At 39.3% G+C, this 16,724-nt stretch overlaps 2 protein-coding genes across 2 annotated transcripts; both read right to left on the bottom strand.

The window, feature by feature from the left end:
- Window positions 1-7,637: 7,637 nt before the first annotated feature.
- LOC111211191 (uncharacterized protein At4g04775-like) lies at window positions 7,638-8,418 on the bottom strand. The gene is made up of 3 exons (XM_048757282.1): window positions 8,413-8,418; window positions 7,896-8,012; window positions 7,638-7,808 (listed from the first exon to the last, which is right to left on the bottom strand). Exons 1-3 carry the CDS (start codon window positions 8,416-8,418, stop codon window positions 7,638-7,640), a joined length of 294 nt encoding a protein of 97 aa, XP_048613239.1.
- A 2,415-nt stretch (window positions 8,419-10,833) lies between these two features.
- On the bottom strand, window positions 10,834-14,467 carry LOC125587127. Its single transcript, XM_048757283.1, has 3 exons — window positions 14,035-14,467; window positions 11,463-12,361; window positions 10,834-11,313 (listed from the first exon to the last, which is right to left on the bottom strand). Exons 1-3 carry the CDS (start codon window positions 14,465-14,467, stop codon window positions 10,834-10,836), a joined length of 1,812 nt encoding a protein of 603 aa, XP_048613240.1.
- Window positions 14,468-16,724: the final 2,257 nt, after the last annotated feature.

A 16,724-nucleotide genomic window follows, 5' to 3' on the forward strand; every position in this document is an offset into this window, starting at 1 on the left:
CTAATAAATCTAATTAGAATTGTTAAGCTAGGTTGTTTAATGTTTTAAATGTAAAGTTGCAAGTTTGTGAGCAAGTAATTGCTCGATTGATTGATTGGGGTTCTGGTATTTAAATGGAAATAGCTAGACTTAGGATTTTAATTCAGGTAATCAAGATTATAATCCTACAGATGCCTAATAAGTCGTATGCATGATATTATAGAGCTCAACACTTAATAACAAACCCGTAGGCTTTCGCTTTCTAGGTTTATCTATTGACCAGTGTCAGTCGAATATTCTATAGGAATATCGATCGATACACTTGTTGAAAATTCGACTGATTATTCGATAGAAATATCGATCGACGCTCTTGGTCAAGCGTTAATGCGTGGATTGAATATGCTCACTAAGCTTACTAGATCAGCTCTCGCTTATTCTAGCAAGTCTTAGCTCAGTTAGGATGGATTTAGAAACATGCATTAATGGCAATCCTAATGATGAATATCACAACTTAGCAATCTATAGTTGGGGCTAATCCCTATATAAACCCTAAAATCTAACAAGAGAACTAATCAAACATGGCCAAGCAGTTCATAACAGCAAAAAGGTATATAAACTGAATTAGATAAATATATAGATATCAATGGAGTTCCAATCACAAATCTCTTTGGATCTTCTCTCCAATCTACTAAAAATCCTAGAAAACCTTTGCTGTAAAATCAGTAACACCAGAAAGCACTCTTTGTCTCTAACATGTTGGCAAAGTTTATATAATTAGGTTAAAACTCGTCAGGGGTAATCTTGTAAATTGGTGAAGACTTGGGCTCTAAGTCGGCTGAGACCAAACGGGCTTTCTGCGCGCTTCGCTGTCGATCGATGTCAAGATGTGAACATCGATCGATTATTCTTCCTCAATGTCGACTGATGGTCGAGCTCGATGGTCATCTCGGGTGCTTACTCCAAATATCTCCAAAATGCCCCAAAATCATCACTTTCCTCCAAATCACTCCTGATTCTATAAATATACTAAATAGACTCTATATTATAATAAATAGTAGTTAAAACACATATAAACCATGGTTAAAAGTGGGTCAAATCCATGGTCTATCAAAAACTATCGATGTCAGGATTAGGGTACCGATCTTTCAAGGTTGGAATACCTACAAAATCTACATGTTGCTCTAGATCAGAAAAGGTATCGTCATCAATTTGGTAAATCCAAAATTGGTTTTGCTCCTCTAGAAAAGAATGAAGTGAGTCTAGAGATTCTTTAATTTCAGCTAAATGCGGTCCATCTATGGAATCAACTCTCCTTCCTCGTTCTACGTCCATCATTTCGTAGGATCTACCTGTAACAACATTGTTGATCAAACCCTTTGCTTCTTCATGGTTCCTAGTACTGAAGCTCCCTTCACTGGTTGTGTCAAGCGTGATTTGGTAATGTAGGTTAACACCTCCGTAAAAGGTATTAATAAGTTGTGGTTCTGAATAACCATGGTGGAGACATTCAAGTTGGTAACTCTTGAAAAAGTGATTAATGAAGGTATTCCTTATTTCCTTCCAGCATGTCAAAGAACATGTCGGTAGTTGGTCTAGCCATTTTCTGGCGTCGCCCTCTATGGAAAATGGAAAGAGACTACAGCGATTGTACTCGTCATCCATCATATCTTCTAGGTATTCGATGTGATCGTGTGGGTGCTCTGAGACGGTTCCACGGAAAGGGTTCTGACGTACCAAAAATAAGTATTCGAGGCTGACCCCGGATTTCTTGGTATCATCTTTTGGTAGTTTAATGGCGGACCTATTCCAATAGGTCCGCCAGGATTTAAGTAGTCTTGCAAAGGCAATTTTGTTTCTTGATCTCTTTTTGAGATCAAATTAATTTTAACAGGGATAGCAGTCCCCTGTTCATTTATGGTTTGGTTAATTGTGTTGCTTAGATGACCTCTAGGTTCACCTAGGACTACTCCCTCATTAGCGTGATTGGTTAGAGAAGACTTACCTGCTTCCGGCTGGGGGTTGTCGATCGATGTTTGCTGTAAACATCGATCGACGTTTCCATAGACTCGTCGCTCGATGTTGTCGTCACTTCATCGATCGATGTCCGGCCGAAATCCATATCCTCCATCTTAAGTACATGTGTCAGCAGGGTAAGAGGTAAAACGTTAGCAAATTCAGTAACAAAAATCTAGACTAAATTCTAAACTTAATCTAATGGTAATAAGAACGAGTCCCGGCAACGGCGCCAAATTTGATATCACTCAAATTACCCTAAGGAGTGAATTACTCTCTCAAATAAGAGGTTCAGATGTAGTACTTAGGGATCGAATCCACGGAGACTCTACGATTACACAGTAGATTTATAGTCTTCGAATTAAAACTAGATTTATAGGTTTTTAAAGCAGTAAATGAATTGGCGAGCAAGGTTATTGCTCGAATGATTTGTTTTGAGGTTGTTAACAGTTGGGAGAATAGTTAGATTCAAGTATAATCTCAGGTATGATAAGTAAATAACTTAATTTGGGTTTTTAAGGGTTTAGTGATATTAATTGTTCTCAAACTCAAAACTCAGATATAATCAATTAGATTATCTAATCTGGATCTCGGATTTCAACTCTCGTATGTTAACCGCGAGAAAGTGTCGGCCGATGATTCGTAAAGAATATCGGTCGATACACCTTTCAAAATATCAATCGACAGAACTATCGTTGCGTCGATCGCCGTTTCTTCCAGAAAGCTTTACGAACAGGTTTGATTTGTGTTATCTAATTTTCTAGACTAACTCTCGTCTGTATCTAGTCAGTTAAAGCATACTACTTTATTTTCTGGTATTGAGTCAAGCAATGACTTGATCTCAATTAATCCTAAGATCTAAGTTTAAAGGGTGATCAATCCTAAACTTAGCTTTAAGAACAACTAGATGAAGAACTATATTTTTAAACACCCTAGCAACAGTTTAAGTTAGCATTACATGTATCAACCTATTGAGAAACCTAAACCTAACAGCAAGGACTACTCAGACATATTCATGAAACACATAGTCATGATGGTCTGAATAATACTTAATTAAAATGAATAACAAGAGTAAGCAATAAAGTAAATGAAAGCAAGGGAGTTCAAGATCTTCTATGTTTTGCAGTTCAGATCTATCTCTCCTATCCTAAGCTCTCTCTTCAATGGTGGTTTGTTGCTTCTCTCCAAACTAGGTCACCAAAAGGTCTCTAGGCAACTCTGCCTCTAAAATGATACAAAACCCTAATAATATAGCCTAACAGACGGCCATGGACTTAGAATGTAATTATTGAAACTTTTTTGAAACTTACAATCTTCTAATTTTGTCATTAACTTCTCGGGTGGCTTCACCGTCGATCGATGAGAAGAGCTCAACATCGATAGATATTTCTTGGTAATCGTCGGTCGATATTCTGATAAATGATCGACTATCCCCTATTTCCAGCAAAGCTTAAAAGGTCTCCAAATAGCTCCAAATACATCATTTTCCTCTAGTAAGTACTTGAACCTATAATTTCTTTAAAAAGGGTCCAAATGCATATGAAAGACTCTAAAAACATGTATAAACCATGGCTAAAAGTGGGTAAAATTCATTGTCTATCACATTTACTAATTTCTCTTCAATAACCTTAAATATGAACATGTATATATGCCACAAATAAATGTTGTAGCAAGATGATCCGAAAAACTAGAAATTATAATTTTTTATAATTTTTATTTTCATTATATTTTCAAAATATTTATGTTAAATAGTTTTTCCAAATGTTAATTTTAGTTCTGATAGGATATATCACCACATAAAATTGCCAATTAATGACATTCATTTATTTATGTATATATATAATTTTGAAAACTTAAATATGTGGCTAAAATTAATTATCAATAAATTAGCAACTAATTTGTTATTTACTAATTTCATATAGTTGGAAAAAAAATATTCTTCGATTCTTAATGGGTTAATCTATAGATATAATGAAATCCGGGCATACATTTACTGAAGTGAAATAATATTATAGGTAATAGTTTATATAAAAGTTCTTATTTTCTGAAAAAAAAATATTTTATAGATTGATAAATAAATAAAAATATATTATTTGTTATATGAAAGATATAGATTTACTTAAGAAATATATATATATATATATATATATATATATATATTTAGGAAAAACATAGATTTTCTTAAGAAATATATATAATAGTCAAAATATTGTGTGGAGTATTATTAGATAAAATATAATACTACATAAAAGTTTACAAATTATGTATCTAATTAGAACTAGAGTTGATTACCAGAAGGGACACATTATGTCCTTTGTTTGCATATAGAGACACAATGAGCTTGTAAGGCACATTATTTTGGATCAAGTAGGAAATTGGACATTTCTGCCCCCATAGTTACTTTAGGGAAGTTGTTGTCCGGTTAGGAAACCGGTTTGCTAGCTGTCTGGCCGGTTTGTACACTCCAAGGATCGTGTGTGTACTTTTTTTCTTACACCGTTGGATTGGAAAAAGCACTTTTAAATCCAGGGGTGAGTTTTGAAAGTTGTGTGAGCGTTGGGTGTGAAAATGACGTGAGTTAAATGCACGTTGGTGCTTGACGTTTAAGAACAAGAAACAGACACTATCTTCTGTGTTTGCGCAAGAGGGAGCAAACTAGGTTATTTATTTTTTGTTTCCTTTCAGCATAATGAAGGCAAAAGAAGCTAAATCCTCACTCGTATTTCGTATTTTGTTATGTCTTTTTGAGTTTTTCAGGCGCTATGGAGGAGCAGTGCTTGGTGATGTGCGGCGACTGGGTGTGTGGACATGGAAGCAAGTGGGATTTTGTGGTTGACAAACGGCAAATGGCGCGGCTTGTTCCTGTTTCAAAAGGTATTACAATGACAGAACTTCAAGTGAGTGTATTGAGGGAGTTTGGTAAAGAAGAGAAGCTGTGGAAACCTGTTCTCAGTTACTGGCCGCCGAGTAGCTTGGAGCTAGCAACGGGGATTCGAACACCTCCTGTCCAGCTTACAAGTGATGGAGCTATAAACTATTTTGTGCAGCACTTTAGGGTGAAGGGGGCTATGAATCTGTTTGTGAGGTTTGAGCAGAAACTTACAACCTGTGATGTGAGCGAGAATGTTGATGACTCTGGAATGGGTTTCGTTACGCCGGTTGCCTTTGGACCTAAGCGTTCATCAAAAATAGGGTCTGGTATCTCCAACGGGGGATATGTTACAACGGATGGTTCGAAGGCAAAAGCTGTTGACTTTGTCGATGTGGAGTTTATGAGCGAGGTGGAGAGAGTTGAGGCAGAGATTGAAAGCGGAAGCAAGTGTGGGAAAGGTGACACTTTTGGGGCTAGTGGTGGTGGGGAGAAAAGCAAAAGCGGTAGCAAGTATGTCGAAGGAGAAGCTTTTAGCGGTAGTAGTGGTGGGGAGGACGAAACTGTAAAGGAGAAGAAGTGAACGAGCTAGACGTTCGCCCTCGAGGGTATGACAAAGATTTCTGGAACCCATTACTAAGCAGTGACTATAAAGGCTCCAATGCTGTTAATGTCATCTACAATGAGGACGAAATTGTTGATGGTTTGACAAGAAATAGTGGACCTCGCCGTTACACTTGCACCACTAATGATGCTTTTGACCATGTTGTTGAGTTGGGTGGTAGTAGCAGTGGCGTCAAGCTCCCGAATAATGAAGACTTTCGTAAGCAAAACCCGTGGCTCTATGGCGTGGATGCCCATGTTAGTGTGGACAGACCGCGCAGGGTGTCCACAAGAAAATTAGATGAAGTTGATGACGAGGAGTTTGATATCCCTCCACTGTTTGATGATACTAGCTACGCTGCAGCAGAGATCCCGAACATGGATTTGGATGACAGGGATGGGAGGATCTATGTTGGGAAGGTCTTTGGTAACAAGGAAGATTGTCAGATATCTTTGGAAATATATGCTATTAAGAATTAATTCCATTTCAAGCAGACAAGAACCAAAGTTGATTCCTTTGTTGTTGAGTGTCCCGATGAACACTGTGATTGGAGGGTTACAGCTCACGAGATTAGAGGATGTGGGTATTATGAGATAAGGAAAGCTCAACTAGATCATCGTTGCCCCATCGAGTCAAGGCAGGGGTATAAGAGCAAAGCTACATCTAAGGTGATTGCAGCGGTTTACAAAAGTAAGTTTGGGCAACCCGGTAAAGGACCAGTGGCGTCTGAGTTGCAGAGGCTAGTGCTGGAGGATCTCCGAGGGACAGCATCTTACATGAAGTGCTATCGGGCAAAAGAAAAAGCTATCATTGACATTCGTGGATAAGAGGAAGAGTCGTACTTGAAGCTGCCCGAGTATTTACACATGTTAAAACTTGCTAATCCTAGAACTGTTGCTGATTTGGAAACCGAGATAGATGAGGATGGAGATGAGCGGTTTCGTTATATGTTCCTTTCCTTTGGGGCGTCCATAGATGGGTTTAAGAAGCTACGTCGTGTGCTGGTGATAGATGGTACACACCTAAGAGGCAAGTACAAGGGGGTGCTATTGACTGTTAGTGGGCAGGATGCAAATTTCTAGATATTTCCTCTAGCTTTAGCTGTTGTGGACAGTGAAGACATTGATGCGTGGACATGGTTCCTCCAGAAGGTTGAGCGTATATTAGCTGATTCCCCAAGTCTGGCTATTATATCTGATCGTGCTACATCAATCTCTAATGCTGTGAAACGTGTATATCCATCTGCTCAACATGAGGCCTGCATTGTCCATTTGGCAAGGAACGTCAACTCACGCTACTCTAGCAAGCACTTGGCCAAGATGGTGACTGATGCTGCAACTGCATACAGACAACGGGATTACAGAGATCTGTTCAGTAAGGTGAGAGCAACGAACAGTGCATGCGGTGTTTATTTGGGGAAGATCGGTTCTGCTCATTGGTCTAGAGCGAACTTTCCTTGCGAGCGCTATAATATAATGACTATCATTTAAATTGGTAAATTTGTTTCAGGTGTCTAAGAAGACAAAGCTGATTCCTAATAGGTGTGGAAGATGTCGTGGTGTAGGGCACAACAGGAGCCGTTGCAATGAACCCATAAAGAGAGGAGAGTGAGATTTTTTTGCAGGAAACATAAGTGGGATAGGACCCCATCGGAGGAGAGAAATTTTTTTCAGAAAAAACTAACTTAACATGTTTAAGTCGTTTATTTGGGATCAGTATTGCTTTTCGGAGTATTTTAAGTCTAAATCATTTGCTTATCAAGACTTAAGTGTATTGTTTTTGAACTAAGTTGGAATAATTGGGTTTCCAAAAATTAAGGATGTTGAGTTGTTGTTGATTTTGGTTATCATTTTGATTGTCTGATTAGGTAGTGTGTAGTGCATGTGGGCGTTGTTATACGCACACATAAATAGAGGTGTGGATGTGGATATGTACATGGAACACATGTACAACGAACCTAAAGTAAGGCAAACACAGAGTAAATCCCCTCCATCACAAAAAACACTTTGAGATCATCTGTGCTAATTATATATGTAAAGAGCTGTAAATCAGATTAGATTATATGATGAGATAGTTGGTTGAACTAGGATTCATAGATTGACATAAAAACTTAGAGTAGCGACGAAGAAGAACTAAAACGAGAAGCAAGCATCGATAACTTAGTTATAATGTTCAGAGGAGCTTCCAATAGAGGCATGCGATAGCTAACACAATGCCAACAGCAGCTCCGAAGTTATGAACCGGTCCATTGTTGCTGAGAAGTGTTGTTTTCATGTTTGAATTGAGAGTAGCATCCATGTCTTCTTTGAACTGTCGAGTTGCTTCATCCATAGATTGGGCCACCTTCGACATTTGTTCATTGAGCTTAGACATCATCTCAACCTCAAGCTCCTGTAGCTAAGTCTTGTGTGAGTCAATCTGTTCAGTTACGCTCTTCGAGAGGGACTGAAAGTCGTGGACGAGATCCAAGACTTTGGCCTCCACCATACTAACTTCATCAGGTATTGCTTCGTCTTCCCACTTAAAGAGGTGGGACTCAGATTTCCTCTGTTTTAGGGGCAGAACAGAAGAAAAACTTATGACTTAAAGCAGTGATATTCGAATAATAGATAACTGGGGTGAAAGGAGGACCTGTAGGGTAATTTCGCAGCGGTAAAATCTTCGGAATGAGTTCGCCTTGGTTCTGAAGCCCAGATGCTGAGTCCTTTCACACACCAACATTTTTTTGGGACGCCGTGAACGGACCTGCGGGCAGCGGATATGGAGCTTGAAGAAGACGAACTGGTCATCTTCACTCCGACGAGGATGTAGAAAGTAGAGAGGCGGAGATGGTTTTCAGAGTTTTAACCCTAATTGAGAGATACGTCTTAAGCTTATCGTTTGGTACATATATAGAAGACCGGTTAAGTAATGGTGGTTTAGATTGATCTAACTGGCCGGTATGTACATCCATTTATAAGGTGATTTATGGGACCATTATGCAGCTATGTTGGTTCCAATTAAACAGAAGCAACAATAGGAAACTTAAAACAGATCCAACACAAACTGGGCAAAAAGTCTGGAAAACATTATCACCCTAGAGAAAGCCGATTAAGAAGCCAACTAGTGACTCTACAAAAAAAGGTTTTGCAGTCACCAGAGTTTACATAGCATAAGACACAATTAAAAGCTTAGAGACAATAGTACTAGAGCGGTGATGGAATGGACTCGTGATCAAGGAAATGTTGGAGCGTGATAAGCAGGTAGGACGATGGTTTTGTAGACATCCATGGCATACTGCTTGCGTAGATCATCAACTGCGATGTCTGTGATTCCAGACATGTGGGGTGCTGGATCACCGTGAGCGTGAAACTCCATGAACTTGATGCTGAGAGGTCCACAATCACCCGAGCGTTCGTTGATGTAGATATCCTTCATCCTTTTCCAATAGAAAGGCTCGAGACCACGGAACTGAGTTTGCTGTGGTTTGGCAACCTTCTTCACGAGGTAGGGGAATGCAGTGAGGAGCGCTTCCATAAACGTGGACACCTTCTTGTCTTTGTTCAACGAAGGTTGTGGGTCCATAATCTCAACGTAGCCCATGTAGAGGTTAATAGCGAGCCCCACCCAATGTTTATCGGCCCAGATCATTGGAGTGTATATCGTGGTCACATCCTCCATCCACTTTTCCCCCGCCTTTAGCACCAACTCAGTCAGACGCTTGCCCCATTGGAATAGGTCTTTCCTTCTCAACGGTTTGAACCTCTTCCATAACTCCTGAATTCCGGAAACTAGATGGGGTGTTGTGAACGCAAGACCCTCTCGATGAAGCATTTCTTTGTGCCTTCCAGCGAGCATGTACATCAAAATTTTCATATGCTGCATTAGGATGAAACGTCTTATGTTATAACGTGATAAGACAAGTATTGATCATAAAATCTACAAACCACAAAAAAAAAGAACTTACAAATGTGGTGACCCATTTTTGAGGCTCCGCTATTTCAAGAATGAATTTGTTGGAAAAGTCAAATTTAGAGGGCGTGATGTGAAACATGTTCAAGTGTTAGAACTTGAATGTCAAGATGGCTGTAAATGCTTAAATGTGTCGTTTGGACATGAATAAAGGTAGCAACACCCTTACACTTGAATATTTTACTTAAGAGTCGACTTGAAGAGCTCCCACTGAGTCTGTGGGAGCGGAACCAAGAGTGCAAGGGCTGGTATAGAAGGGCGTTTCTTGAGTTATGCTGCGAGGTGGCATTCCTCATCTGATGGCTGATGCCTTGGAGTGGGCCTAGCCGGGGAGGAGTCACTTACATCAACACAATCCTCCTTTACAAAAGAGGTTAAGGCAGTAAGGATTGGAAAGAAAGAATGATAGATTAACGGTACATCTACAATCAATTTCTACCTGGTTTTGATCAAAATTTAAGATGGGGGCGGAGGTACGTTTAGATGTAGCGGTTGCAGCGAAGGCATTGACAGAGTCGGCATGTTCAGCAAAGCCGCTGCTCTTAGTTGGAGAAGTCTCTGGTGTGATGGAGTTTAGTTGCTGCTGAGGATCTTTGCGCGTTGAAGTGTAGTATCGAGGATTATTCAGTGAAGAGGGCTCTTGACTGAAGGGCTCGAAGATTTCAAGACCTTGGTTAAGGAGGTGGTGCAAGGGGGGCTGTTAGGATGATCAGCAGCATCGTAGATGTAAGAACGATAAATGACAGGGAGGGACTCGGGATTGTACAACCAAGGAGGTGTGCCAGAAGGGGAAGCTGGGAGTGGTGAAGTTCGTACATGTGCAATGAGTTTGGAACCTGGTGGAACAGAGGGAGTGTGTTGCGGTGAGTTGTGGACGGTGGTGGTTTGTTTGGGTGAGTTGTGGACGGGAGATGTGTGTTGTGGAGAGTTGGGGACGGGGGAGCTGTGGACGGGGGGTGTGTGTTCAGGGGATCTGTGGACGGGCGAGGTGTTCTCAGGGGAGTTGTGGACGGGGGAGCTGTGGATGGGGGGTGTATGTTCAGGGGATTTGTGAACGGGAGAGGTGTTCTCATGGGAGTTGTGGACGGGGGGGGGGGTGTTCAGGGGATTTGTGAACGGGAGAGGTGTTCTCAGGGGAGTTGTGGACAGGGGATGTGTGTTGGGGTAGTGCAGGGATGTGTAACGGATTTGAGTTGCTTGTATTTTGGCCGTAGTGCTGAGCTGCATATTGGCTGACGACGGGGGAGTTGCATTGAGGCTGGTCTTCCTCCATAGGTGTCGGTCCTTGCAATTGGTGGCGGAGACGAGTAAAGAAAAAATATTTTTTGTGAATTTGAAGGAAATTAATAAATTGTACCGTTTTGTTAGGTGGAACATCTGTAGTTTGGACCATTGGGTCAGTCTGACATCCTCTGTGTTATAGATGAGCTTTCTTAGAACAACAAATGACAGAGTGGAAAGCAGATCGCTTGCTGTGGGTACGAGACTTTCTGCGTTTGATTAGCTGGCGCAGCACCTTGTTCTCTTTTCGGAGTTTGGAAACCTGGGTAGAAACTTTAGTCAACATTTGAAAAACCTGATCGTTTGAGTTTCTGGTTGAACCAGTTCTGGGGAAGTAGTTGTTGATCCTCTTCTGCTTACGGGACGATGATGGTTTCTTTAGGGTTTTCCTGGGCTTGAGAGCATTCCTATTCGGTGCTGGTTGCTCCTCATGAGGTACATAAATTAGAATGAGCCCAGACCTGTCTCCTCCAGGCCAAAGATGCTTCTTGAAGGGGTAGTGGTTCGCTATGAGGTTCTCCATGTAAGTTATCCGCTCATCAGCAACAAAGTCAGTCCAAACTCCCCATCCCGGTTGTGTTTGGCTTTGTATTTGTATCAGTGATGTTACTGCAAGCTGTAAATGGCAAAAAAAATGAGCAGCATAAATCATAATCTCAACAATTATCAGACATAGCTTATATGCACATATCTCAACCAGCATCAGCCTAGCTCTAATAGACAAGCAAATTAAACTTTAAAAAACAAAGACAGTGAGGTTCTTACATTCTGCTCAGCTTCCACGCGGAGTATGTCAACGTAGTTAATGTTCGAGTGAAGAGGAAGATGAGGTTCTTCAAGTTGACTGATTGATAAAGTGTCCACAGGCGCATGGATTATGGTCTGAAGCTGTGGGACAGCTTGAAATGCAAGAAGTTGTAATGCTAGGGGGAATCCCTTGAGTCTGAAAGAATCCTGCCTCAATAGACAGACAAGCTCTCCGATTGGGTCTTTGCATTCCTGGGGAGGTTTCATGCAAGTAATGGTCTTCAGAAAAGACTCCCTGCCCCAAGGGTGTTGGAAGAAAGCATCGACACTCTGGACCATTTTGACATACTTCAAAGTAGGGCGTGTCTTCTGTTGATGAGCAATTAGAACACTGTCAACAATTAATATTAGAGCCAGTTGCAGCTTCTTCCACCCTAGCATTCGTGCGTCGGTCTCGAGCTTGTGACGCAGATCAGCAATGGTAACAATTTTTTCCTTCCCAAACAGCTTGACCCAGTCAGGATCACTGATGTTGTTGCTCTGGACTTCTAATTCGGTGTCATAGTCTGTAGGGAACTCTCCACATGGTAACCCTGTGATTGTGCCAAACTCTTGAAGCCCAAACCGGATGGGATCGCTACGGAAGACTGTCCAGAGTGTGTTATTATCCTCGCAAAGTAGTTGTCTGGTGAGAAAGGCGTGAATTAGTTTACACGAGACATGACATTGACGTGCTGGGAGCTCAAACAACTTCCCGAAACAAGAGTTTTTGATGTACTGAAGCTCCTTTGTGTTCATTAAGACATGTTGTATGAAAGGTAGAATGTCTGGCTTGGAGTAGATGTTGAGCCGACCGGTAGGGGACCGGTCTGTCGCGAACAGCCTCGGTGGGAGGCGTTTGTCCGGTTTGTTGTTTCCTACAACGAGATGAGAAAAAGATTATGACCGTGAGAATAAAACAAACAAAACACATGAATAGAGAGGGGAGAAACCAGAAAACAAATGGATAGAGAAGGGGAAAATCTCGTAAATTAAAAATCAAATCTTTGGTAAGACAGAAAAAATCGCGAAAATAAAAAATCAAATCTCAGAGTTTGGTTTGAGAGACCAGTTTCAGAAAGTGTTTACCTCGGAGTAAATCTCGCATGTTGGAATCTGTCTACGCTGGCATAAAAAGTGTTATCAGCTGGGATAGTAGAGGTGAAACAGGCGAGTCTGAAACTAGGGTCTTAGTCTCCGCCGCAAACGTTGGGAGAGAGTGAGAGAGTTAGAAAAGAGGGGAAATGAGGGAGATAGATCGCTAGGATTTCGTATAAGTTGGTCTTGGTATGATTTGGTTTAGGGGAATACTCAGTTCGGTTTGGTTTCATTTACTATGAGGGTATCGATGTCTTTAACTTATACGAAAGGTTGCCTCAGGTGAGATGTGTCTCATCATGAAATACCTAAGTCAAAAAGTGCCTTGGAGAATAAAAAAATCTCAGAACTAGCACTGAGACGACCATTATATTATTTATTGGTTATCAAAGAGACACATTTTACGTGAAAATCACTTAATAAAAATAGTAGTCTAAACTACCATTTGCCAAGATACAACACGACAATAGTGTCAGTAATATCTTATGCATTATTGGACAACTCATCTTCAAAATCAATAAGATACATTTCTCATCAGTAACCTTGTTAATATTAATCATATATTGTTTACTATAAGACGTTTAAACACCAAATCATGTATTTTTAGTTATTCTATGATAAAAATTCTGCAATTAATAATGATGTAAATATGGTATATTATTAATTTACTAAAACTCTCTGTTTATTTCAAATAAAAATCATTATTGTCATGGTTTATATATTAAATAATCTAAACTTTCCCTTTCATTATGTTTTTGTAAGATTATTTGGTGTATATAAGAATGTGTATCATATAATGTAAATGTGTTTTATATGTAAAATGATAAAACAATATAAAAATGTTTTGAATTGTTAAGAATAATTAGAGATTGACTTCATTGTGAAAAATACAATGATTTTTTATTTATATTATACAAATTTTATGAGACCATATTTGAAAAGACCTCCACCATTGTGAATTTTTATAGAATATATCATCTTAAAAAATTGAGTCATATTTTGAATCAGCCCAATCCGCGACTTGTGATAACTATTAGTATTTGTATTAATTATTTTATATATTGTATACTATGTTCTGAAAAAAAAAAATATATATATATATATATATTTTTTTTTATTTAATAAACCAATTGTTTACAACATTTAAATTTATGTTACACACTTCCATCTTTGTGTCACATAGGATTCTTTGAGCATAGCTTTCTTGTTTTATCATGATTACCTCTGCTCCTTGAATCACTTATATGCCAAGGTAATAAGTTAGCTTTCCAAGATCTGACATCTCAAACTTCTTTGACATCTTTCCTTTGAATTGCTTAATCACTTTAAATGAAGTTCCCGTCACAAATAGAAGATCAACGTAAATTACTATTAGTAAGAAGTCTCCTCTTTCATTTTTGCGGTACACTGATGGCTCCTTCCTGCATTTATTAAATCTAATCTCCTTTAAAACCTGATCGAGTTTCACATTCCAAGTTCTTGGTGTAATCCATACAAAGCTTTGGGTAACACATAAACTCGATCTTTTCTCTTTTCTTTTCAAAACCTTCAGGTTGTGTCACATACATTAACTCTTTTAGATCACCATTCAAGAAAGCGGTCTTCATGTCCAAGTGATGTATCTCCCAACAGTTTGTTTCTGCAAGGGCTATTAAGAGCCAAATAGTTTCGAGACGTGCTACTGGTGCAAACACTTCATCGAAATCTATTCGTTGTCTTTGTACATAGCCTTTTTTCACAAGTCTCGCCTTATACTTGTTCATCATACCATCCGCCTTTCTCTTTATCTTGTAGATCCACTTTACACCTATATGTTTATCACCAGTCAGTCTATCCACAAGCTCCAACGTCTTGTTTCTTGTGATAGATTTCAACTCGGCTACCATAGCCTCAAGTCTATTCACTTCACAAAATAGATAGAACTCAGCTGACGTAAACTCTCATCCTCTATCGGTGTGAAAGGTTTTAATGGTTGAGTCGATTTTCTTCTCTACACTTTCCTTAAACCTGGGTGAACGATCAAATGCCTCACTCTTCTCCTTCATAAGTATTGTCCACATATACCTGGAGAAGTCATCTATTAAGACAAACACATACCGATTATTTTCTGGAGTTGGTAGTGTAATTGTTCCACACAAATCTCCATGCAATAACTCCAATGGCTTTGTCGCACAAAACATGGTTTTAGTCGGGAATGAGTGTCTAGTCTACTTCCCTGCTAGACATGCGTCACATACAATTTCTTCATGTATTACACTCAGCATTCCTACGACCATCTCATTCTTTTCCATGTTGTTCATAACTCCATAGCTTATATGTCCTAGTTGAGCATGCCACCTCTATGTAGCATCTTCATCTCTGACATGTAAACACTTCAGGTAGCTAATCTCCATTGGGGTCGTGTAGATACGGTTTGAAGATCTTGTAACTCATACTAGCAGTCTTCGACACGAATATATGAGTGTTAAATAAACATCTTTCATGTTAACCTCACATCCGTTTTCTGTTGCTTGTCTAAGATACAATATGTTATTCTTCAGGTCGGTATGTAATATATGTCTTTGAGTGCCTTTTTCTCTCCAGTATTGCACACAATAGTAACCACACCATTTCCTACAATATCAACACATAAACCATCATCACACTTCACCTTCCCTTTGGTGTTTTGATCCAAACTCGAAAAGAACTCCTTCTTTCCTGTTATGTGGTTGCTCACTCCATTATCTAAATACCAAACAAATGTATTGCCTTTGTCGATATCAAGATTCTTCAGAATCACTTTGTCTTCATTCAAGAACACCACCTCATGTACATAGAGGGCGTCGGCCTCTTGTGTGTCGTTTAGGTTGGCTTTTTGATTCTTTATCGGTTTCTCGGGATAGAAAGTTATATAGTGACCCGGCTTGTCACATCTCCAACATATCACCTTTGAACGATCCTTCTTCGTTGTGTGACACATGATTTTGATTGTTAATCGACCTCGAACATTGCCTCTTCCATTTCGTCCTCTACCTCTACCACGGAAACCCTAGAACTATATGACTATGTTGGTCGTTATTTGAAAACATAAGCTTCTCTTGGTTTTATTTTTGAGTTTTTTCCCCTACACGCTCCTCATATGCCTTTATCCTTCCAACTATGTCCTCAAAACCCGTAGAATTAAGGTCTAGGACTTCCTCAATAGACACTACGATCTGGATGTACGTGTCTCGGGAGTCCCTTTAAGAATTTCTTCAGCATCTTGGACTCTTCTATGTTTTCTCCCAACAAGACTACTTTGATAGGCCTGATTTCTTTCCCGCAAAGTCATCAACCGTATAATTATCATAGAACTTCAACCTAACAAACTCCATCATCAATGTCTGAAGTCTCTCCTCTCTTACACGATTTGAAGCGGTTTATTCTCCCACCTAGAGTATCAAAGTTTCAGGAATAAATTGAAACAAAAAAGCAGTCGCAACATCGTTTTTCTTTGATTATCTGAACCGGGTTCGATTATGTCCCATACTCATGAACACACAGCAAAACTTCCATCCTCATCGACTACACAGTATAGTTTGTTGATGACAACATTGGACATTGGATGGATGCAGCTCCAAAGTTGTTCGTACGAGGCACAACTCTAGTCACGTCGGCCATCTTGCTTACGTGATATTCTGTCTATCGCCAAGATCGATGAATCAACTTAAGCTTTGATACCAATTCAAATCTCTATAAACACAAAAAATTATAAGAACAACCTTCTGTTTTCCTTTAAAAACTTCTCAAAACTAAAGCTATCAATGTTTCTCTTAGATCTTATTGAACACCTTTCCATTAGATATCTATTTATAGTGAAAGACAATTTTTTTTTACATACGGAATATAAAAACACAAACATAATCTAAATAGTAAACTTCTCTTTTTATCTTAGATTTCCTTTTTGTGTATTTAACTTATTAAACACTTATTAATAAGTTAACTTGATGCGCAAGTCTTGGAATTATCCAACACCTTATAAGGCATCCTCTATATATTAAAAGGGAAACATTACAACATTTGAGATAGTCCGGGTCATCACCATAATGAGTTTTAGAATCCTTAGAAAAATATGTTCGTCAATCTATATACATAATAAGTTTTTTTATTAAATTAACCATAAAT

This window comes from Brassica napus, chromosome C5 (assembly GCF_020379485.1).
Source record: "Brassica napus cultivar Da-Ae chromosome C5, Da-Ae, whole genome shotgun sequence".
Taxonomy (NCBI): Eukaryota; Viridiplantae; Streptophyta; class Magnoliopsida; order Brassicales; family Brassicaceae; genus Brassica; species Brassica napus.

What these genes read in the sequence shown, in the direction of transcription:
- LOC111211191 (XM_048757282.1), bottom strand. An exon ending in TTCAGTCCCTCTCGAAGAGC is followed by an intron (nt 7,809 to 7,895) that starts GTAACTGAACAG and finishes CAAATGTCGAAG; the next exon opens with GTGGCCCAATCTATGGATGA.
- LOC125587127 (XM_048757283.1), bottom strand. Translation starts at nt 14,467, where the DNA reads ATGGTAGCCGAGTTGAAATCTATCACAAGAAACAAGACGTTGGAGCTT. An exon ending in GGAATGTGAAACTCGATCAG is followed by an intron (nt 12,362 to 14,034) that starts GTTTTAAAGGAG and finishes ATCTCGTTGTAG; the next exon opens with GAAACAACAAACCGGACAAA. An exon ending in GCGTGGAAGCTGAGCAGAAT is followed by an intron (nt 11,314 to 11,462) that starts GTAAGAACCTCA and finishes TGCCATTTACAG; the next exon opens with CTTGCAGTAACATCACTGAT.